The sequence below is a fragment of the Pelodiscus sinensis genome, chromosome 10, assembly GCF_049634645.1.
Source record: "Pelodiscus sinensis isolate JC-2024 chromosome 10, ASM4963464v1, whole genome shotgun sequence".
In the NCBI taxonomy this organism is placed as follows: domain Eukaryota; kingdom Metazoa; phylum Chordata; order Testudines; family Trionychidae; genus Pelodiscus; species Pelodiscus sinensis.
In genome coordinates, this window is record NC_134720.1 from 27,279,932 (window position 1) to 27,303,492 (window position 23,561).

A 23,561-nucleotide genomic window follows, 5' to 3' on the forward strand; every position below is an offset into this window, starting at 1 on the left:
ATGCGCTCCACGATTTGCATACCTTTTTCCACTTTTTTTTTTTTTTTTTTTTTTTCAGAAGAGGCTTTTCTGAAATTTGGCCCATCTATACTGGGCCACATTTTGGGGGAAAAAACCCTCTTTCGTGGAACAAGGAAGACAGGGCTTCCGAAAGAGTGCATCTGCTCTTCTGTAAACAAAAAGCAGAAGAGCAAGTACGTTTCTTGGATGTGGTGGAGTTTTTTCAGGATACCAGACATATCCCAAAAAAAACCCTGCAGTCTAGACATACCCAGAGAGAGGAGAACAGAGAGTTGGGGCCTCTATTCCTCGTTTTATATCTTCCCCTCCCCCCCTTCTCATTCATCCCATCTGGGATTCAGGTGACAACAAGTCTGTCTGGTCAGGAACCCCAGCAGTTTGTCAATATGTACATTTCTCTTCTTCTTTATACCCCTCTGTTTAAAGAGAGGCCACTTAACTCGGTAATAGTCCACTTGATTATGTTGACACCAGTGGAAGGTGCTGGCAGGGGTACCACTTCGGGAAGGTGGTGGGGGGCAGCAGCCATGCACTCCGGGACACAGCTTGCTTTTCATCCCATTCCCTGGACTATCAGAGTGAGGGGAAAGTGCTTGCATTCTGTGCATGCTTCTCACACTTGGCTGGTGAGTTCCCTTTGCTAGCCAGGTGTGAGAGGCATGCACAGAATTCAAATACTTCCCCTCACTCTCTGATAGTCCAGAGAGTGGGACAAAAAGCTAGCCATGTCCTGGAGCACACAGCTGCTGCCCCACCTACCCTTCCAAAATGGCGCCCTTGGGCGTTGCATCATTCTCAACACAAACTGCTTGTGTTTGCAGCTGCCAGGAAAAAAAATACAAATACTGAATCTGCTGCTCTGAAATAATTCTTATTCCCTTTTTAAATCAACAATTACATGTCATTCAAATGACATCTATTATGTGCATTACCTTTATGCAGTAATGATACACACAACTTGTATAATGCTTCACAGGTAATTTTCAACTAATTTAACATTAGCCCTCGGGTGTGGGCATAGTAATCGATTTTTACACTCAGAAAGGACTATTACATTCATCCAAACTGACTACCTGCATAACACAGGCCAGATAACCTCATCCAGTTTCTATATCAAGCTTTGAATTTATGTTTGAAATTATTGTGATATCTTTTTTAAAATATATTCAGTCTTGACACAGTCTGCAAATTATGGAGAATGCACTTCATTTCTAAGTAAGTTGGTTCAATGGTTAATTACCATTGGTCTATAGTCATTTAATTACTGTTGATTTAAAATGTCTTATTTCTACTCTGAATTTTCCTAGCTTTCACTTCCAAACTTTGTGCTTTGTTATGATCTTTTCTGCCTCATAGAACACCTTTTCTATAATAAGCTCATTGGGGTCCAAGCCAGGGGTTTGTTATTGCAAAAGACCTGTTGTGGGGGCAGGAAGGGACCATGAGAAGCGGGATCATTCTAATCCTAATCCGCAGTGTTGGACCGAGCCATACTTGTGCCCCGGACAGCGGGCGTGCAGCATCCCTTACCACTTCAATCAGGCGCCCCTCCATAGGTTGGCGCCCCAGGCAGCTGCCTGGCTAGCCCCCCTCCTTAATCTGGCCCTGCTAATCCTAACCATGTTAATTCTGTCCAAAAGTTCATTATTATGTTAGGCATTATAGTGAGGATGTATTGCCTATGAAAGAGCTATCTTCTGTCAGCAGTCTCATTCTTCTCTATGCAGACTGTGATCACCTCTTAAGCTTCTCTTGTATACACCATTAGGCTGAGCTTCTTATGCATGTTTGCTAGACCTCCAGTCATTCTTGTAGCTCTTCTTTGAACATTTCCAATTTTTCAACATTCTTTATCATAATAATATCTTACTCTTGTACAGGACTTTCAGGTTTTAGCACCAGAACTAGACACCATATTCCCATAATGATCTTACTAATGCCATAAAAAAGGTGGTGGAACTTCCCTACTCCTACTTGATATTCCCCTGTTTATACATCCAAGGATTAAATTCACCCTCGAATGCGCCACACCAGGAGCTCATGGCCAATTGCTGATCCACCATGATGCTTCAAATCTTTCCAATAACTGCATTGTAGGATACTGTCTCTCGTATCTTATTGTTTACATTCCATGTTCTTCTATGCAGCGCTAAACAAATTAGTCAATCTACTCACCGGGGCAAGTAGATTTTAAGCCAGCATGGCACCGCAGCACGGTCTGTGCATGCGCAGCATGCCAAACCACGCGGCTGGCAAGCGGGGCTCACCGCCACTTGTCAAGCTCTGCTTATATGTATTATTGTTGTTCAACCATATGTTTGTTCCTTCTTGCATTTGGTTATATTAAAATGCATGATATTCAAATGAGCCCACACAAAAAGGTCAAGTGAGTTGCCCAAGACAGTGCCGTAATAGTCTCTGCTCACAATTCTACTCTCTAGTTAATGCTACATCCCTATTCTATCAACAGTGTGGAATAGGGATGTAAAATACCATTCAACCAGTTAAGCGTGTTTAACTGGTTAACCTCTCAAATGGGGCTGGGAAGGTGGGCACTCCAGCCTAACCAGGCCTGGCCTACCACTGGTGGTAGCTGCTCTGGCCAGGCTGGTGTATCCCTGCCCACAGCGCGCTGCACCGGCCAGGTTGGGTGTACACCCACGGTGGGCTCCTCTGTGCTAGAGCAGCCTCCTGCCTGCATCAGACGGGGGGCTGCTCCAGTACCTACCAGTTCACCATAACCAGCATCACCCTTACAAGTTAAGCAGTCACATCCCTAGTATGGAAATGGCAGATTAATTCATCTTCTGTTCATAACAATAACAATAATAATAATAATAATATGTAACTAGCTGAGGGATTCTCTTATCACAGAGCAAAATCAACAAATCTTTGGCTATGATTCATGTCAAGTTACATTTTTGTATTTCAGTGGCCAACACTGTAGTATATGTTTTTGTACCTTTCAACATCCTCTTCTCAACTATTTCTCTTGGCTCACAATAATCAGAAAATCATCAAAATAAGGCTGCTTTTGAATTGAGATGCCTCTAGATGTGTTTCATAGCAGATAGGTAAATCTGAGTACTATTGTGCACTGTTCTCAAATTTCATATTTCCTGTGAACTCCTCTGTTGAGTACTTAATTGACCAATCTGGACATTCCGTGTAATCAACAACAAATACAGTCACTAAACAATCAGTCACAGTTGACTTTTCTACTTGACTAAACAGTTATTAGATACAATCTACTAGACGTTCTAAACACGCCCTAAAGTAACCTGGCAAATTATGTAGTTCATTTAGTGGAGCTTTTCTTAGTGCTTTAATATGATGACTATCCTGATGGCAATAGGTGCTATTTTTAAAATTTTGAGAGAGTTTGGCTCTAGTGGTATAGAAAAACTAATACTACCTCAAGACTGAGAGAGTCTCCTTTAAAAGCTGAACTCATTAACTTAATTGGACTTGGGTATAGCCAAGATATTAATGGAGGAGGTGCAACACTCTTTCATTATATTAATGGAGGAGGGATGGGGTTGGGTGCAGAAGGGAGCTTGGGACAAGGGATTGAGAGGGATGCAGGAAGTGGTGTGGGATTTGGAAGGGAGTTTGGGTGAAGGAGGGGGTTGTGACCTGGGGCAGAGAACTGAGGTACAGGAAGGGGTCCATGTTCTGGGAGAGGGTTGTGACCTGGAGGAGCATTGTAGGAGGTCTGGTAGGGGGTATGGGTGCAGAGGGCTTGGGTTACATGGGATAGGAGTGCAGCTGGGGGATAGAGGGTTATGGGAAGGGAAATGGGGTGCCAAATGTAGGCTCTGGCTAGTTGGTGCTTACCTGGGTGGCTCTCAGCCAGTAGCCCAGGTGGTTCCTCAGCCAGGGTCCCCACCTTCCATGCTCCTGCACTAACTGCAGAGGCCATGTGTAGCTGACTCTAAAAGCTGTGAGCCTGGGGGGGTACTTTGTGTGCTGCCTATCCTGCAAACAGTCAGCTCCCATTGGCCAGAAACTGGACAATGGAAGCTGCAATATTTTGCTGGGCTTGAGAACAGTGTGTGAAGCCTCTCATTTCCCTTCCTCTGGGTTCAAAGCTGCTCTAAGTGCCAAGCAAAGGTGGGGCCACCAGGGAGCCTGCCATCACTACACAATTAATGTATAAAAGACCAATCAGCAAGATCTCTATTTATATAATGAGGAACTAGTGGAGCAGAAGCAACATATGATGTTGCACCCTCATATTCTTATGGAAATATGATTTTGAATATGAATCTTCATAATTCAAATATGCTTTATGCAAATAGGGGCAAGTAACCTATCATTGGAGAGCTTGTAATCCTCTGAATGTGCATATTCTATTTGTGTGCATGTATCATACTTGTATGTGAAGTTAGACATATGAAATATAAACCCACTTATGTATCTAGATGTGCTAGTGAAGGCCATTAGACATGTGATCATGCCTTCTGGTCCTACAAAGACATGTGACCATGCCATCTTGAATTTTATACTCTTCCAAAAGGGATAGGGAATTGAACAAAGTCTTCCCACCTTGGGGACATTCTATATAACGCATAGGAAGCAAACAATGACTGTCTTCTGCTGGCTTCACAGATTGATTCTCACTGCAAGAAAAGACATGAAATGTCCTTGAAACAAAAGAACTCTAATGACAGGGGTGGTCATGAGCTCCACAATCCACGTCAGAAAGAACAGCTCTTTCCTGAAAAAGACTTCACCTAAAATAAGAATTACTGTGAGAAATTAGAACAACTTCTCTTAGTGTACTAGGCTCAGCTGTCATGCTTTGTTTTATTTTAACTTTAGTAATTTATTTTCATATGTCAGTTACCACTTTCAACCATTTAAATCCACTTTTATTATTAAACAAACAAAAATGATATGGTATCTATAAACAGACTCAAACACAACCTTTGGAGTACACAGATATAGATATTCAGGATACTAGTAATTAATATCTGCAGAATGTTCAAGGTCTCAATAATTGTTACCGTGTGTGTGTGTGTGTGTGTCTGTGTGTGTGTGTGTGTGTGTAAGTGATAACAACTGGGCATATTTCTCTTTCATTGATAAAAGGGGGCAAACTTAATGAGCTTGCTCTTTGTAAAATTTCTATGTAGAGCATGAGTTCCCAAACTGGGGGGTGTGAAGAAATTCCAGGGGGGACACAAGGCAACCCAGTCGTCCTCCCCCCCCCCTATAAAGTTTTGCTGCCGTGGTCAGTTCCTTTTTTTTTTTTTTTGCTTAAGTTTTGTTGGGGGGGGGAGATGAGGGTTTTTCAAAAATCAAAAAGGGGGCGTGATGCCGAAAAGTTTGGGAACCACTGATATAGAGTAAAAGTGCTGTGTCAAGTTCCTGTGGCTGAGCCTTCCCAGATCTGAGCTATTCTTGGTGTCTGTGTTAATTTGCTGTGAGTTGTAACCCCAATTCTGTACCTTCCTAGGGGTGGGATGGGCTCAATGATTTTAGCAGCCCATCAAGTTACCAGCTCAAGGGGATTACTGTGACCCAACTCCATCACACACATATTAAAGAGAGAAAGGCATTGTATAATGGAAGTAATTTGGCATGGAGTAAAAAAGGTGTCTAATGAAGTGCTACTGAGGTCAATGTGACAAATAGTGTTTTTGAAGTTCATGCATTAGAGACCTGTGCTGTAGAATGAAAAAAGGCAGTCAATGACACAATACTGCAGGAAGGCCGTTACCTACAAAGGAAGCAGAGAATGAAATTCTAAATAACTTGAACAAGTAGGATAATGAATAGTAATAGAAATGTAGCCGTGTTAGTCTGGTGTAGCTGAAGCAAAATGCAGGACTATGTAGCACTTTAAAGACTAACAAGATGGTTTATTAGATGATGAGCTTTCGTGGGCCAGACCCACTTCCTCAGATCAAATAGTGGAAGAAAATAGTCACAACCATATATACCAAAGGATACAATTTTAAAAAATGAACACATATGAAAAGGACAAATCACATTTCAGAACAGAAGGGGGATGCGGGGGGGGGGGGGGGGGCGGGAAGGAAGGAAGGTAAGTGTCTGTGAATTAATGATATTAGAGGTGCAGAAAGTTAGATGACTGTGAGCTAATGGTATTAGAGGTGATAATTGGGGAAGCTATCCTGGTAATGGGTAAGATAGTTGGGGTCTTTGTTCAATCCACCCCCCCGGAGAGTGTCAAATTTTAACATGAATGACAGTTCAGAGGATTCCCTTTCAAGTGCAGATGTAAAAGGTCTTTGTAGAAGAACGCAGGTGGTTAAGTCGTTGAGACAGTGTCCTTTCTGGTTGAAATGGCAAGAAATAGTTTTTTCTTTGTGATCTTGTCTGATATCTGTTTTGTGGGCATTAATCCTTTGGCGAAGTGTCTGAGACGTTTGTCCAATGTACATAGCAGACAGACACTTTCGGCACATGATGGCATAAATTATATTTCTGGATGCGCAGGAATATGTGTTCTTGATCTTATAACTCACTTGGTTAGGTCCAATAATGGTATCAGCAGAATGAATATGTGGACAAAGCTGGCAATGGGGTTTGTTGCAAGGGAAGGTACCAGGGTTGGTATTAGTGTGGTATGTCCTGTGGTTGTTGGTAAGAATCATCTTGAGGTTAGGTGGTTGTCTATAGGGGTGTGTCTAGACTACAGGGTTTTGTCGACAAAAGTGGACTTTTGTCGACAAAACTATACCTGCGTCCATACTGCCTTTGAGTTATGTCGACATAACGTCGACAAAACTCAGCAGTTTTGTCGACATATGTAAACCTCATTTTACGAGGAATAACGCCTTTTGTCGACAGAGTTCTGTCGATAGAAGGCATTATTGCATCTACACTGTCCTTTGAGTCCACACTGTTATGTCGACAAAGAGGCTTGCTTTGTCAACAGAACTGGATGTAGTCTAGATGCTCTTTGTCGACAGAAGCTTTGTTGACAGTATCTGTCGACAAAACTTCTGTCGACGAAACCCTGTAGTCTAGACATACCCTAGGAGACTATGGGTCTGTCTCTGGAACAACCAGCTAACCTCAAGATGATTCTGTTCTGAAATGTGATTTGTCCTTTTCATATGTGTTCATTTTTTTAAATTGTATCCTTTGGTATATATGGATGTGACTATTTTCTTCCACTATTTGATCTGAAGAAGTGGGTCTGGCACACGAAAGCTCATCATCTAATAAACCATCTTGTTAGTCTTTAAAGTGCTACATAGTCCTGCAAGTAGGATAAATGGTGTGACAACACAGTCAGGGTTCCCCCAACACTGCACCCCCGAAGCAGCAAGAACAGACTCCACCAGCCAGTAGAATAGAGGGTTTATTGCTTCTCCAGGATACAGCAAGGCATAGACAAGCTATTGCTACAGAAGTCTGGGCCAGGATGCCTCCGACCCCTTGAGATGGGGTCCCTGGGCCCCTAGATTCCAGCCCCCTCCTTAGACTGGTTCCTTCATGATTCTAGCCCAAGACTGCCACTGCCCCTTCACCCAAAACCTGGTGTTGGTCTCTGCCTCCCTGCCTTTGTCTCTCTCCCTGGGAGGCTGAACCTAGGTGTCTGGGTTAATACACATTTGGATGAGTCAGTGAGAATCTCAAATCACAGCACGGGGGACCCTGGGTGACAGAGCAGACAGCCCCCCATTACGCCACAGATGGACATGTTAAAACATGGTACAATTGGTGGGACAGGTTCCCACCTTAGTCTAGAATGGGTTAAGGAGCTTGGGTGAGATTCACCTGCCAGGCCTGTTGCATCTGGACGTGAGGTGCAGATCCTTTAAAAAGGAGGATTCAGGCCCAGTGGTGGACGGCACACAGAAGAAATTGGACGGAAAGAACAGAGCTCTCTGTCCCCATCATCGACTCTAAATTGTAGGTGATTGTACAACATGCAACTCAGCAAACAGATCCCGAGAGCTATGGCTGCCTTTCCAGGTAGATTTATTGGTACTTGTCCACAGTCACTGCAAGAGTCAGTTGGCCAACAGCAGGGCTGGACCTGTTACCCTGTGCTTTCAACAGCTAGAGATTCCTTTTAACTTGAATCATATTAACTTGTGTTCCCTACCAACCTATTGTTAGGCCCTAGAAAAAATAGGCCTAGTGCAGTTATGCTAAAGCAAATGTAACAAAGGTTTCTGGATAGTCCCTGGGCAGAACTGGAGATAGGTTCAAGCAGGGACGCACCCTACACGCTTGCTCAAGTTGGCAAAATGGGATAAGCAAGAAGCTGCATTTTTGTACCTGCTGTGATGAGGAACAGTTTGTTTTGAGAACTGATAAGAAGACTCCCTGTTTCTGCTCTCCCCGTTTGTTCTAAACTCCCTGTTTATGTTCTCCTTTGGCCATAACAAACTGTCTCCTTATTGCCCAGTACCTGTCTTTTGGGCTGATAAGAAATTGCTGATGCATTATGAATTGCTTAAGGCCATGATGTATAGTTGGCCAGGTATGCATGGGTATTACAGGTTCTAACTGATAAAGGGGGGTTGGTTGCTTGGGCGAATAGTCTATGACGCGACGGAATTGTCTATATAAGCCTACCTGTAAATGAAATCGGGGCTGGTTCTCTTTGGAGACGGGCCGCTCTCTATTGTTGTGTGCACCATTCAATAAAGAGCTTGTGATTGGATCTTGCTGGTGTTGCCTGTCTCTTTGCGGTCAGACAACGAACAGAGGCCGTCCGGGTTCGAGTCCCCGACACTATCCTCCTCCGGTGAATAATTAAAGAGATGGCAAACCCAGACTTTCAATAGGAAACAATCTGAGCTAATCCCACAGTATACCCCACCACTGCATGACCAAAGTCCAGAGTGGCATCAGTGAAAGCATATTGTAAAAATTGAGAAGGTACACCTGAGGTCACACTGAATGGCTCACAAACCTTAGTTTATTTTCTAGAGCAAACAGACCTAAATCCTCTACTCTTCCTGAATGAATAGAAAAATAAAGCAATGAAAAACTAGACAACATGAAGGGGGTAGGGTAATGAATGGGGACAAGGAGGGAATTAAACATGGCTCAGCAATGAGTCAGCTGGCTTATTGCAATATGTTTCCTTCTTATGTTTATATAGTTGTGAAGAGATCCAGAAATTTGGGGAGAGATGTTTTAATAATGAGGCCCATATGGGCATCACAAAATCATGTGTCCCCCCCTTAATTGATAATTCAATCTTAACAAAAATATTATAGGTCTGTAGGATGTGCTAAACTAGGGAACTGATAATGGCAAAATAGATTCTGTACAAAAAAATGGAAAAATAAATCTCTATTGATTCAAACTAATCTATGCTCAATACCGTTAGCAGCATTTTTATGACGTTGTATCTATAAACAGGTTCAAACACAACCTTTGGAGCATACAGATATAGATATCCAGGAGATACTACTAATTAATATCTGTAGAATGTACAAAGTCTCACTCAACTGGCTCAGATAAAGAAAACCCTAAATATGATCTGAATACACATTGCCCTGAGATTTAAGAGCTAGTTTAACTTAAAATCCAAGTGTGACAGTCTGTATTAAATTTTAACCAGAATTGGAACAGTCACCTCTCATTTTTATACAGGACAGCTCCTGATCTCTGTTCCCCTAAACATATTAATGGGTGTGTCTAAACTGCACCCTTATCCTGAAATAAACTATGCAATTTGAGCTATGGAAATTGCGTAGTTTATTTCAAGTTAATTTTGAAATAACTTATTTTGAAATTTGGTGCTCTCTACACAGCACCAAATTTTGAAATAGAGAGCTATTCCGAAATGTCCCTGAGTCTACATCTAGACTGCATTGTTTTTCCAGAATACTGGAAAGCAATGCCACATCCACAGACTGCGTAGGGTTGCCAGGTGTCCGGTATTCACCCAGACAGTCTGGTATTTGCAGGCTCCGTCTGGTTAAAAAAAAAAAGAAAAAAACAGGAAATACCGGACATGTGAAATGTCTGGTATTTCCTGCTTCCCTGGGACGGGAATCCAGCAGGGACAATTTTCCCCTGCCATGTCTGGTGAGGGTGGGAGAGTGAGGAGCATGGCAGAGTCGTAGTGAAGGGGGGCAGGAGAGGGCACTTACTGGGGGTGTGTGGCTGGGCGGGGGGGGGGGAGCGGAGTGCATGCTACTCTGTCCCACATGACCAGCAGAGACCTTGCCCCCCAAAAGTGTGGCTCATGAAGCTGCTCCTGTGCCCCCCGCCCAATGGCCCCCGCCAGCTCCCTGCCCTGGCCCCTGGCTTCCCTATGCTTACCAGGTTGGAGCTGTGGGGTTTTAAAAATGGTGCCCAAGATGATGGCCGTTTTAAAGGGGAAGCCTCCTTTTTTTGCTCAACAATTCTATTCTGGGGGGGCTCAGAATGGTTCAGTATTTTTTTGCTAAACCATCTGGAAACCTTAGGAATGCGTCTGCTTTTCCAAAAATGTTTTTGAAAAAGCAGACATGCTCTTTCGCCATTGCTGTAAACCTCATTCCACAAGGCATAAGGGATCTGTCGAAAGAGCAGAAATTGGGCAACAAGTAGACACGCCAAATTTTGGAAAAGCCTCTTTCAAAAGTAAATCAGGAAAAGATATGCAATTTGCATTCCACGTATTGTGTATCTTTTTCCGATTTAACACTGCAGTCTTGATGTAGCCTTAATCCTTGTGGAATGAGGTTTACAGGAACATCAGAATAGCTAGCCCATTATATTTTGAAATAACAGGCTTGCTCAAAAGACATGGAATAGTTATTTCGGGATACTTCTGGTATCCCAAAATAGCTCTGCAGTGTAAACATAGCCCTGTAGTAGTACTACTGCTGTACATGGAGTGGCATAGCAGGAAGCTGATCCACTGGTCTTTCTCTAGCACCTTACAGATTAACAGATGTATAGGAGCATAAGCTTTCGTGGGCAAAGACCCACTTTGTCAGATGCATGTGGTCTTTGCCCATGAAAGCTTATGCTCCTATACATCTGTTAGTCAGGTTGATAAGGTACTACAGGACTCCTTGTTGCTTTTGCAGATCCAGACTAACATGGCTACCCCTCTGATACTTGATCTTTCTCTGTAGCTCCACCAGTTGTCTTCCACTGTGGAGGGGTGAGGCAGCTAGTATGCAAGCTCCTTTAGCTTTCTGCTAGAAAACCTGGCTGGCAATCCTGTACTCCATTCCTGACTTGCCCTGACCTCTGATTTCAAAGGTGCTAAGTGGTATGTACAGTCCTATGCTGTTCCTCTGTAGAGGCAAATTTCATGCAGGGGGCTTCATTTGGAACACATACTTTTATTTCAGTATCTCTTTTGATCTTGAGCAGACTAAAGTTTATATTACCCAGTAGTGTCCACATGAGCTTATTGCAACAAGAATCTATTAAGCTGAATACCATGAATATTTAAAGTCACTGAATATTGTTGTAGGTAATATCTGTAGCTATGCAGCTTTCAAATTAAAATAATCAAGGTAATTAAATCAAATAATGTCAAGGACTAATCTGATTGTCTGCAGGAGCTGACAAAGATTTTATTTCTGCCAAGTAAATTACTGCACAGTTGGCTTCCTGTTCTTTTTGGGGGGGGGGGGGGAGGGAGGGTGTGAAGAAAGGAAGTAACATGGAGATGTCACTTTCCCTGATACTAGTTACTAGACAAGAAGGATGTATGGTCAGATCCGTTATGGCAAAATGTATGTGTCTATCAGTGGGACAACTGTTCGCATTTATCTTAGGCTCCCTGCATAGTGATGAACTAGTTTATCAGGCAGGTGGACCTTCAAGGGGCTCTTTTGTCCATAAGCATCACTTTTGTCACAGCTCTTAATTTATATGTTGCCTTCTTTATTTAATTTTGTAACTGCATGTTCCTCTCAAGTCTTTCAGAGCTGTGATTCTTGCTAGACGAGCCCCTGCCCAATATCAGTGTATTTACTCTGTTTAATCCTAAAATGTAAATAGGTTAGCTGAATGTTTTCCACTTAAATACCCGTTTTCCCTCTCTGTAACAGAGCAACCTCTGTTCAGGGTGATCAGACGAGAATTCACCTCCTGGGCGTGAGCCAAACATAACGACAGATTAACTTTGCCCTATCAGCGCGTGCTGACTTGAAACTGTTAAGAGTCAGTGAAAACATTTAATTGGATCAGTCTTGAAAGAGGTAGAAAGTAGAACATGGGAACTAAAACACTGTGTCTTCTTTTGGCGTCTCTTCTGGTAGCATATTATGTTTACACACCCGTTCCGGAGAATATTGAGGAACGCTGGAAACTAATGCTCATAAATGCTGGCTTTAGAACTATAGGACATGTGGTAAGTTTAGAATTATATTTACTGAATGAAATTGTGTATGAACTTGAGATCAACTGATGTATTAATGTGGAGAACAGAAAATACAGAACAAATAATAATATCAGTGTCTCTGGTTAAGGAATATTCAAATACCTGAAATTGCAAGGAATTGTAACCCTGACATTAAAAAATAAATTAGAGAAAAATGAAATATACAAATGTGAATAAATACATAGAGTAATAATGGAAATATATTAATTTGAATGCAGATGAGGAAGTGCAAACTTGTAGTTGACATATAATCCTGTCTAGCTAAATTACTGCTTCTTGTTTTTCTTCATTCTTGTGCCTAACTAGAAATACTGTAACAAGAAATTCCTGTTACAGATTAACTCGGTAACCCCTCTGAAGCTTTAGAAATACTGTATCAGACTTCAGAGGAAGGAAATTGAGCGGTGCATTTAAGTATGGTACAGCATTGGGGGATTTATAGTCCTTGCGCTCATGGGTGAACTTATGAATAAACACCAGCTAATTATAGAAGTGGTAATATAATCAATCACATATAAAGCTCTTAGACTTTCTAATCGCTTTCCCTGGGTACTGATGCAAGATCTAACTGTACTCTTGTGCAATAAGGAAGAGCTGGCTAACTCAGCAGCACAGACCCATGCACAGCAGTCTAGAAATAATTGGTATCGTGGTGTGGCTAGAAGGCTATACGGGACACATTCACCTGCATTCTGAGGCACACCTAGGCAGTTGTCTCTATTACGTGTTGGGCTTCATTTTAGTCATATAAGTTATGCAGCCATCACTAACATAACTAATGCTTGCACGCCATGTTCACACAACAGGGCTTTTCTTCCTGTGTGTTTGAACAGGACTGGAGTCTCCAGCTCTGGGCAGTCAAAGCTGTAGAAGTGTTGTGAGAAACATGCATCTACAACTTCTGATGTACTCAAACTCCCCCGGCCTGAAATGCAGCCTGCATTTGCCAATCAGCAGAGGCTGCAGCAAGTTTTTTTAATCTATAAACGTTTGTCAGAGTTCTCTATAAAGTGGGAGGGGACTTGCCTCTATCGGGATGTCTGCTTTTTGCTTTGCCCTGTTAAGAGTGCACACAGAAGGTAAACACTGAGGGAGGCAGGGACGGGTCCGAATTTAGCTTGATAGTTGAAACTGCAAAGTTGCTCTGTTTAGGAGGCTGTAAACACCAGGGCTCAAGTTTCAGAGGTGCTGTTTTATTGGGGGAGGGACGGGGGACTCGTCTCACTTCTTTGTTTCCCAGCTTGGGATGCTTGGGTATGATTTGCAGGGACACCAGGCAATAAGTATTTGGGGGTGGTGGGAGAATCTATTTGTGTTAGTTGGGAAGTGATTTGTGGGTGGGGCATAAGAGGGGGGAAAACAACCATTTAGTTAATAAACTAGACTCTGCCCTTTGATTATTTTATTTTTTTGTCTCTCTCTATCTCATTCACCCAGCACTGGTTTGTTTGATTTGTTCCAAATCTCTGTGGGTAGAAACAAAAAACAGGACTATGTAGCACTTTAAAGACTAACAAGATGGTTTATTAGGTGATGAGCTTTCATGGGCCAGACCCACTTCCTCAGATCAAATAGTGGAAGGAAATTGTCACAACCATATATACCAAAGGATACAAAAAAAATGAACACATATGAAAAGGACAAATCAAATTTCAGAACAGAAGAGCTCACAGACATTTACCTCCCCCCCCCCTCCCCCTTCTGTTCTGAAATTTGATGTCTGTGAGCTAATGATATTAGAGGTGATAATTGGGGAAGCTATCTTTGTAATGGGTAAGATAATTAGCGTCCTTGTTAAGACCTAAGTGTAAAATTTAAACATGAATGACAGTTCAGAGGATTCTCTTTCAAGTCTGGTGTTAAAATCTCTTTGAAGCAGGATGCAGGTAGTTAAGTCCTTGAGACAATTCCCTTTCTGGTTGAAATGGGAAGAAACTTTTTTTTTTTTGTGATCCTGTCTAATATCTGTTTTGTGGGCATTGATTCTTTGGTGAAGTGTCTGAGACGTTTGTCTAATATACATAACTCTTGTTAGCTTTGTGAACTTGGCAAGCCTGAAAACTTTTCATTAGAGAGCCCTTCAAAAGGGATAAAATCACCAGCATGAGCAGATTTCAAGTTATCCCCATGCAAGAGGGACTGTCCAGGGTGGCTGCAAAACTACACATTTTAAAATGCCTGTAGTTGCTGTGGTGTAATTTCATTGAGTGGTGTTTAGGGTGTACGGATAGCAAGTGTGAAAAATAAGGATGTTTCCCTTCTGCTCCCCCAGAGGATGGGGGTGAGTCAGTAATTGCTTGTATAAGATGAAGCTCCAAATACTGAGACATCTGATTGTCCTAGGACAGTGGTCTCCAACCTTTTTAACCACAAGATCACTTTTTCAACTTAAGTGCAATGTAAGATCTACCTCAAACCCATATACCTCTGTCCCACTTCCTTTCTGCTCTTTCTCTGAGGCCCTATTTCACCCTTTCTCCAAGGCCTCACCCTGCTCACTCCATCCCCCTTCCTCTCCCATCCTCACTCACTTTCACCAGTCTGGGGTAGGAGGTTGGGGTGCAGGCTCTGGTCTTGGGCCAAAGGGTTTGGAGGATGGGAGGGGCTCCAGACTTAGCCCTGGGTAGGGGAGAGGGGTTTCGGGGTGCAAGCTCTGGGAAGGACTTTGGGTCAAGGGGGACTTACATTTGGGGCAGGAGGTTGGGTGCAGGAGGGGGTTCAGAGCTGGGTCAGGGATTCAGGAAGCAGGTTCTGGCTGGGCACCGTTTAACTGAGATGGCTTCTGGGTGGTGGAGCAGTGAAGTTAGGTCAGGCTTACTCCTGCCCTGGCCCTGTACCACTCCTGAAAGCAGCCGTCGTGTACAGCGATGGCACCATGGAGCCATGTGCTGCCCCTCATCTACAGGCACTGAGCCCACAGTTTCTACTGGCCACAGTTCCCTGTTACTGATCAATGGGAGATGCAGGAGAGGTGTCTGCAGGCAAGGATGGCATGAGGAGACCTCCTGGTCTGCCTTTCTCAGGGGCTGCAGGGACATGCCAGCCACGTCCAGGAGCAGCGATTACCACAGGTCAATCATTTTAGAACTCGCTACAGTAAATGTAAGTGTATGAGAGAAATGAAAATTCTGAAATGCACAGAACTGTCAAAAACCAAAACTAACCCACTTTGCAAGTAGTAAAAGAAGTAACAACAACCCCCCACCACCATGTGTGTGTTGGGTCGGAAGAGGAGAGTGAAGGACAGTGTGCATGTGTGAAAATGATAGACACACACACAGGGCTCGTCTACACTGGCCCCTTTTCCGAAAGGGGCATGTTAATTTCACAGGTCGTAATAGGGAAATCCGCAGGGGATTTAAATATCCCCCGTGGCATTTAAATAAAAATGTCCGCCACTTTTTTCCGGCTTTTAGAAAAGCCGGAAAAGAGCGTCTACACTGGCTCCAATCCTCTGGAAAAAAAGCCCTTTGAAGTAGGAATAAGATCCTCCGGAAAAGGGCTTTTTTTCCGGAGGATCGGGGCCAGTGTAGACGCTCTTTTCCGGCTTTTCTAAAAGCCGGAAAAAAGCGGCGGACATTTTTATTTAAATGCCACGGGGGATATTTAAATCCCCCGCAGATTTCCCTATTACGACCTGTGAAATTAACATGCCCCTTTCGGAAAAGGGGCCAGTGTAGACGTAGCCACAGTGTGTAAGAGTGATAGAGATTTGCTTTGCCAAGCTCTCTCCCCATCCCGCTTTCTCTGTGTGGAGGTGGGGTACAGGAGTGGGAGAAGGAGGGACACCCTGACATCAGCACCTGCCTCTCCTCTCTCCCACACCCTGCACAGCAAGCAGGAGGCTCCCAGGGGACAGCTTCAAGGCAAAAAGCAGGAGCACCATGACAGTGGGTGGAGGGGCAACTGAACTGCCAGCGCTTGATAGATTCCTGGACAAACCAGTTTGACTGATGAGGACTAAGAAAGAGAGAGGAAGACTAATGTTCAGTTCTAAGACATATTATTCTTTATGTCCAAGGAAATAAGAAAGTGAGAGGCTACTTCACAGGGCCCAGGGCCACCAACAGTGGGAAGGAAAAAAAAAAGGCAGTTGCACCCAGGGTCTGGTTATTCACAAGGGCCTGGGGCTTTGGGCCACTGCCGCTACCATGGCAACAGCAGCAGTGGCCAGAGCCCGTTTTTTCCGAGAAAACTTGAGGAACGTTCACACCGCAATCACATTCTTTCGAAACTAAATCGAAAGAACAAGGGTTTTTCTGATGTTGGTAATCCTCATTCTACAAAGAAGAAGCCTTTTTTCAAAAGAGCTTTTTCAGAAAAAGGCATGTGTGGACGGGGAGGAGGGTTTTTTTTTTTTTTTCAAAAGAAGAGGCCTCCAAAATCGCACAGGTGCCCTGGTGGCTACTCTATACAAAGTAATCACAACTCTATAGTTCCTGTCTCTTGGCCCCTCTTAAAGTTGCAGGCACCCTGGACAAGCCTTGTGCCAGGAAGTCGGCTTCAGAGCAATATCTCACCATGCAGCTCTCCCTGCCATAGGCTTTGCCAGCCAGGGCCAAGCCTCGAGCCCCCTGCAACTCCCCTGGCCTTCACAGGGAGCAGCCTCAGGGGTCCCAGGGCACACCCAGGTGGAGCAAGAGGTGCGCACCGTCCTGGTCTGGGCTGGAGATCCTGTCCCTCAAACTGTGGAGCAAGGAGGAGACTTTGCAGGATCTCTGGTACAAGCGTTGAAATGCGCACATTGATGGCCAGATGGCTGACTCCATGGCAGAGCGCAGACACCCACCCAGGACCTTGGAACAGGTCCGGAGTAAAGTAAAGGGGCTCCGCCAGGGATATGTCCGGGCCACAGAGCACAGCTCATGCTCAGAGGCAGGACCCCACACCTGCCCCTATTACAAGGAGCTGCACCAGATCCTTGGGGGCCGGCCGGGGCGGGGGGGGAAACATATCTTCCCTACCTGTCCTGGTGGAATCCAGCCTGGAGACCCCCATCAGTGTCCGGCCACAGGTCTCTGTGGAGGAGGAGCAGGAGGGCCAGGAGGAGGAGCAGGAGATGGGCACCGACATCCTGTCCCTTGAGGTGGTGCCCGTGACCCAGGATGTCTCCCAGGCCGCCTCGGATGCCTGGCAGGGATCTTCAGGTGAGTGGTCTCACTTTGACACACACACAGAGCTGGGTAGGTGAGTGCACAGGGAGCAGGGGGGTGCGAGTGTCGCGTGCCCTGCTCGGGCTGGATATCATGCTGTGGTCCCTGCATGTGCAACCATGTGCAGCATCAGTATGCAGAACGGGAATGCATCAGGCAGACCCTGAGCATGGGTGGGATCCTGCTGCCAGGCTCAGGGGAGGTCACACATGTCCTGCCACGGAGGAGGAGGAGAAGGGGCGGCGGCAGGGGTCGAAGCAGGCTAGCCACAAGGGCACAGGCACAACCCCACGCAGACCGAGGAGTGCCACGCACAGCATGCGGACATGCTTGCATGTGCGACAAAGCAGCCACTCCTGCACACAGCACTGCGAGCCGCACCTGGTTGCTCCCGGCTCCTCTGCTACCCATGTCCCGCTGTGCAGGCCACGCATGGCCTTGCACCTAGGACGTGCCCCTCCTCTGGGCGGCAGACTAAGTTGGTCACTGCTCACAGAGGAGGGCACGGCCTTAGGGACAGTGTTTGCAGGAATCCCTGACTGCTTCTCCCTCAGTGTGTTCTCCACATCTGGACCAGCCAGGACTGAGGGCCAGAGCCCGGAGGACCAGGGTCCAAGTAGACCTAATGCGCTTGCACATCAGGGTCCTGCGCAACATCTACCAGACCCTGGTGCACAAGGTCCACAAAGACTTGGAGTGGCAGAACCGCGCATGAGACGAGTTGATGCAGCAGTGTGACAACATGTGTGCTGTCATGTCGCACATGACGGAACACCCACCTGACGCCGCTGCTCCTGGCTTCCACCCTCCTGTCCCGCTCCTCTATACCTATTCCCCCGCCACCTGCCCCCCCTGCTATGCCTCTGCTCCCTCCCCAGGTGATGCCCCTGCCCCTCCCCTAGCAATGCCCATGCCCCCTCCCCCTCGTCAAGCCTGACTCCGCTCCAGCCCCTCCTCCTGCCTACCCCGTGTGCCTACCACCGAACCCCAACTCTGCCTACCACCGCCTACCACCGAACCCCTGCCTACCACCGAACCCCAACTCTGACAAGGTCCCCACACCCAAGATAGCACATCGAGCCACCCCCCACGTCCCACCCAAATCTGTGCCCCCCTCCCTCCCAGTTATGAGCCACCCCGCCCCCCACCCTCCTTTTCTGAATGTTTCATAAATACAGACTTCATTTTTTGGAAAACCAAACAGGTGTGTTTATTGAAAGGTCAGGGAAAGGGCGAAGGGAGGGGTTGTGATGGGGAAGGGATAGGGCCACAAGCCCGTAGGGAGGAGGCCGTGAAGAGAGTTACTGGGGTCCTTGAGAGAATCTCTCACTCAGGACCTCCCAGATGCACAACCTGGCCTGGTAGGTGGCAGCTGTCCTTGGCTGCTCAAATGCTCGCCCTTCATGGCTGGCCTTTCCACCTCCTCCCGGGAGGAAGGCCTCCCCCTTCCTCTCCACAATGTAGTGGAGGACACAACATGCCTCAGCCACCTTGAGGATGTTGTGCTTCCCCATGTTGAGGCGGGTCAGCAGGCTCCAGAAATGTGCCTTGAGGAGGCTGAAGTCGCACTCCACCTGAATCCGGGCCTGGTTCAGGTGGGCATTAAATTGGTCCCTGCTGTGATCCAGGTGGCCAGTGTATGGCTTCGTAAGCCACAGCATGAGGGGGTTGGCTGCATCCTCCATGATGCACAGTGGCATCTGCACATCCCCAACGGCAAGTTCACGGCAGGGAAAAAATGTGCCCACCTCCAGCTTGCAATACAGGCTGGGGTTTCTGAAGACATGGGCATTGTGTGCCCTGCCCGACCACCCAACAAAAATGTCTGTAAAGTGTCCCTGGTAGTCGACCTGCAGGGCCTGCAGCACCATAGAAAAGTAGCCCTTGTAATTAATGTACTGGGCTGCTCGATGCTCAGGTGCGCAGATTGGTATGTGGGTCCCATCAATGGCTCCACTGCAGTTCGGGGACCCCAGGGCAGCAAATCTGGCCATGGTCGCATCCAGGTCTCCCAGATGGATGACCCTCTGCAGCAGGATGGAGTTGATGGTCCTCACAACCTGCAGAAAGAGATAAAGAAATACACAAAATAGAGAATGAGAGAGAGGGTTCCTGAGGCCTTGGGAGGTGCCCACCCTGCTCCCCTCCTCTGCCCCCCCCAACATCCAAGGAGCCACCCTCCCAGCAGCAGAGCTGTGTGAGGGTGGCACAGCACAACTCCCCAGGGATAGGGCTTCCCCCCCCACTCCATCCCCCACAGTCCCGAACCCCCCTTTTCCAAGGGTCCCCCTTTTCCAGGACTCCTCTCCCCACCCCAGCCATGCAGGGACTGCAGCCCCAGAGTGCCTTACCTCCATGAGGAGGGCCCCGACGGTGGACTTCCCCATGCTGAACTGGTTGCCCGCTGACTGGTAGCCGTCGAGGGTGGTGAGCTTCCAGAAGGCGATGGCGACCTGCTTCTCCAGGAAGATGGAAGGCTGCAGGTGGGTGTTGCATCTCCGGAGGGTGGTGGCGAGCCAGGCACACAGCTCCAAAAAGATTGCCTTCTGCATGCGGAAGTTTTGGAGCCACTGCTGGCCGTCCCACTGCTCCATGACCAGCCGGTCCCACCAGTCCAAACTGGTGTTGAGCCTTCAAAAATACCTCTCCATGGTGGGATGTGGTTGCCAGAGTGTAGCAGCCACACCCAGGGAGAGGGTCCCCAGAATAAACTCGGGGTCCAGCTCATGCAGGACCAGGAAGGCAGCTGGAACAAAGTGCTGCTGCAACTGCAGCATGGCCGTGTGGTGCCATTGCATGCCAGGGGCAGCTCTGCTTCCATGGCTCAAAGGAAAAAGCTGTGGCATCCAAAAATAAAAGGGCAACCACAACAGGCACTGGGAGAGCTTTGCTGTGCCTTGAAGAGGTAGCAAGCATGCAGCAGAAGCAGAGAAACGGCTTTCCGGGTGGAGGGTCCCTTTAAGTGCATGTGTCTGCCAGGCTCTGGCACCTGCCCTTGGAAGTAACTGATGATCTAAAGCCCTGGCTGAATTGGTTCTGGGTGGCCTTTTATGCCAACTGAGCTCGCGCCTGCTGCGGGGGCTCCCTGCTCAGCTGCCGTCTGGGCAGAGGGCCCCCGCGGCAAGCGCGAGCTCAGCCAGGCTCCCAAAGTAAGGAGCCAGTGGGCAGGGCAGCTGAGCTCGTGCCTGCCGGGGGTGGGGGCCCTGCCCAGCTGCCCGTGTGCCGGGCCTTCTCTGGGAGCTTGGCTGGGAGGGTGAGGTAAAAATGTTACAAATTACCTCCTGTGTATAATGCGCACCCCAGTTTTAACCCTTAAAACCCAGGGGGAAAAGTAAGCATTATACTCACGATTTTATGGTATTTGTTTCCAGGGGCAAATGCAGACATGCTTGATGGTCTCAGTTCCTGACATTCCACTCGTGGACATCTTGTAGTGCAGGGGTGAGGAACCTTTTTTGGATCAGGGGCCGCAGACCCACTGAAAAATCAATCAGGGATTGCACACAAGTGAGAACCAACCAAAAAAATCTGCCATGACTAAGGAGGAAAGACACTCCCCACATTTCCCTCCCACACCAAAGCCTAGGGGGACCCAACCTCATAGATTTTGGGTGCTCCAGCCCCATAGTGGGGCAGTGGCAGGGCTGGAATGCCAGCGCAGGCTCCCCAATGATGTGGGGTAGTCTTGAGCCTCAGGGGCTGGATTCAGGTAACCCAGGGGGTCACATCAGGCCTGAGGTTCCCGACCCCTCTTGCAGTGAAAGGATGGATGGGCATTATTTAACAGGGCTTTATGGTGAAGTTTGAATAGCATTTGCTAGCATCTTTAGCTGTTTGCTTCTATAAGTAATGTATTCACTCAATATTTAAAAAGAAATTATTTCTGGTAGAATGTTCTATGGATATGCCTAAAACTCAACAGAACTCTTTGAAAAGATGATTACAGAATGTGACATGGATGATTTCAAAATGACTCTGCATGGCCCTGAGTATGAATGAATAATGTGTAATACAATTTAAAAAGCAGTGTTGTCTAGAGCTTTGAGAGTCTGGAGATCCAGACTCTTAATCCTTGCCCTGCTGCGGACTCACTAGGTAGCCAGGGGCAAATCATGAGGTAATCTCTCTTCACTTTCTCTCACACTCTGATTTCTATACTGTAGTGTACAATGTATAGCCTCATATTCTTTGTCTAGTCACACTTGTCAGATGTGCTAGGAAAAACAGAATGAGAAAAGGGAGTAGTTTTAAAAGTTTATAACTCATGACACCTCAGTGGGGACAAAGGAAATATATATAATTCAAGACAGTACATAGTTACACAGATGATGCAATATTCAGAGCCAGCTGCAGCAAATCATGGCCTTTTTGCAAAGTCATTAGATTGGATGGGGAAAATTTCTTGAGGAACATCATCCACCTCTAACCTATCCCAAATTTCTGTGGCTGTCCAGCTATGATAATGGGCCATAAATAATGTGTCCAGCACAGATATCTATGTGGGGTTTTTTTGGGGGAAAATTAAAGGAGTTGTTGATAAAGGTTTAATATTAAACTAGAGAGAAACCTGCGCTATATTCCAGCCTGGGAAATTATAAAAGGGAAAGCTCTTTAAAATGGGCTCAAGTTATTATTAAGACAAAGTTTTGTCATACTGAAATGGCACATACAAACAGAATGCATTTCTATAGCTATCAAACATCACACTAATACCTAAACCAGTCTGAATGGGACACCAAGAAATGCCTCCCTCTTCTCCCCCACAGCTCCATTGTCTGTCCAAGTTCTAGTAATACTTTTTTTTGGCAAGTGCAGTGTTTTGACAGCATTACTGGGTCTAGTGTGCAAGAATTTCATCAACATGCACAAGTCCTGTTAATGACCGTGAGAGTCCGAAATGATCCTGCTTCCATTGAACTCTCATGGGCTCTAACAGTCTCAAGCCCCTAAAAATCAGAGATTATGCATTGTTATGCGCACCACTTTATATTCAGTGATACTGATGAAGAATGATGCATTATCAGCATTTGAGAGTGCAGTCCTCTCTCCATGGAATTGGTATAGTACAGGCAGTCCCCGGGTTACGTACAAGATAGGGACTGTAGGTTTGTTCTTAAGTTGAATTTGTATGTAAGTCGGAACTGGTGCATATTGTAGGGGAAACTCTAGCCAAACATTTCTCCAGAGCTCAGTTTTATTCTCCCACACCTCACTTCCCTCAGTCCTTTATTCTCAAGCTGAGGTGTCTGCTGAGAAAAGCCGCTCCACGTCTCCCTGGTCTGCTGGGGGGAAGCAGCTAGTGCAGGGTTGCCTCACCCTGTTTGTAAGTAGGGATCCGATGTAAGTCGGATCCATGTAACCCGGGGACTGCCTGTACTGGTACCAATAGTGCAGACTTCCTCACGTTCGTTGCCCAGAGTATCCGCAGTGCGAAGCTGGAGGGACTTCTTGGACTCTGATCGTTTCTCTGGATTTATACCAAAATAAACTAGATCTGAAGCTGGTCTAAAATGTTTTAATCTTGTTCGGGATTGGAAACACTAGAAACAAGATGGTAAAGTAATTCACTCAATCCTTGGCCTTGCTGATTAGACTCTCAGTAGGTGTTCTACTTGTGATGGTTTTTGGTCTCCTGACTGCTATGTACTCAAGAGTAACCACTTACTGTGCTGGTTAGTGTCAAAAATAGGGATGTAAAATCCTGGTTCATCAGTTAGCCAGTTAAATGTTAGGAGTTAGGGGTTAGGTTAACCTCAAGTTTAACCAATTAACTGAGTAAACAGGATCAGGGCAGGAGACTGCCCCAGACTGTCTGTCTGTGGCAGGCCTGGGCTCCCTGTGGACAGAGGCTGCTCCAGACACCAGAGCAGCCCCTGACTGTGGGGCACCCAGGCCACCACAGACAGGGGCTGCTCCTGACAAGAGGTGGGGAGCTGCTCCAGTTACTGGTTAACTGGAACCAGTAAGCAAAGGGTGATGTTCACTGGTTAACCTTTCACACCCCTAATGAAAAGCAGTCATTATTAGCACTGTGATGTTCTGGTTCTCTATGG

General features: G+C 46.2%; 1 protein-coding gene across 3 annotated transcripts in view; it reads left to right on the forward strand.

Annotated features, from left to right (window-relative positions):
- The window catches only part of AADAC (arylacetamide deacetylase), a 105,855-nt gene that overhangs the window by 53,701 nt on the left and 28,593 nt on the right, over positions 1-23,561 (forward strand). Inside the window, exon 1 of one of the 3 annotated variants that reach the window (XM_006115950.4) lies at positions 12,128-12,325. The exons of the other annotated variants lie outside the window; for them this stretch is intronic. Within the exon in view, the coding sequence (XP_006116012.2) occupies positions 12,188-12,325 (138 nt within the window). The 5' untranslated portion in view covers positions 12,128-12,187. Of the gene's footprint in view, positions 1-12,127; positions 12,326-23,561 lie in introns of those variants that run through there. 3 annotated transcript variants of the gene reach the window in all.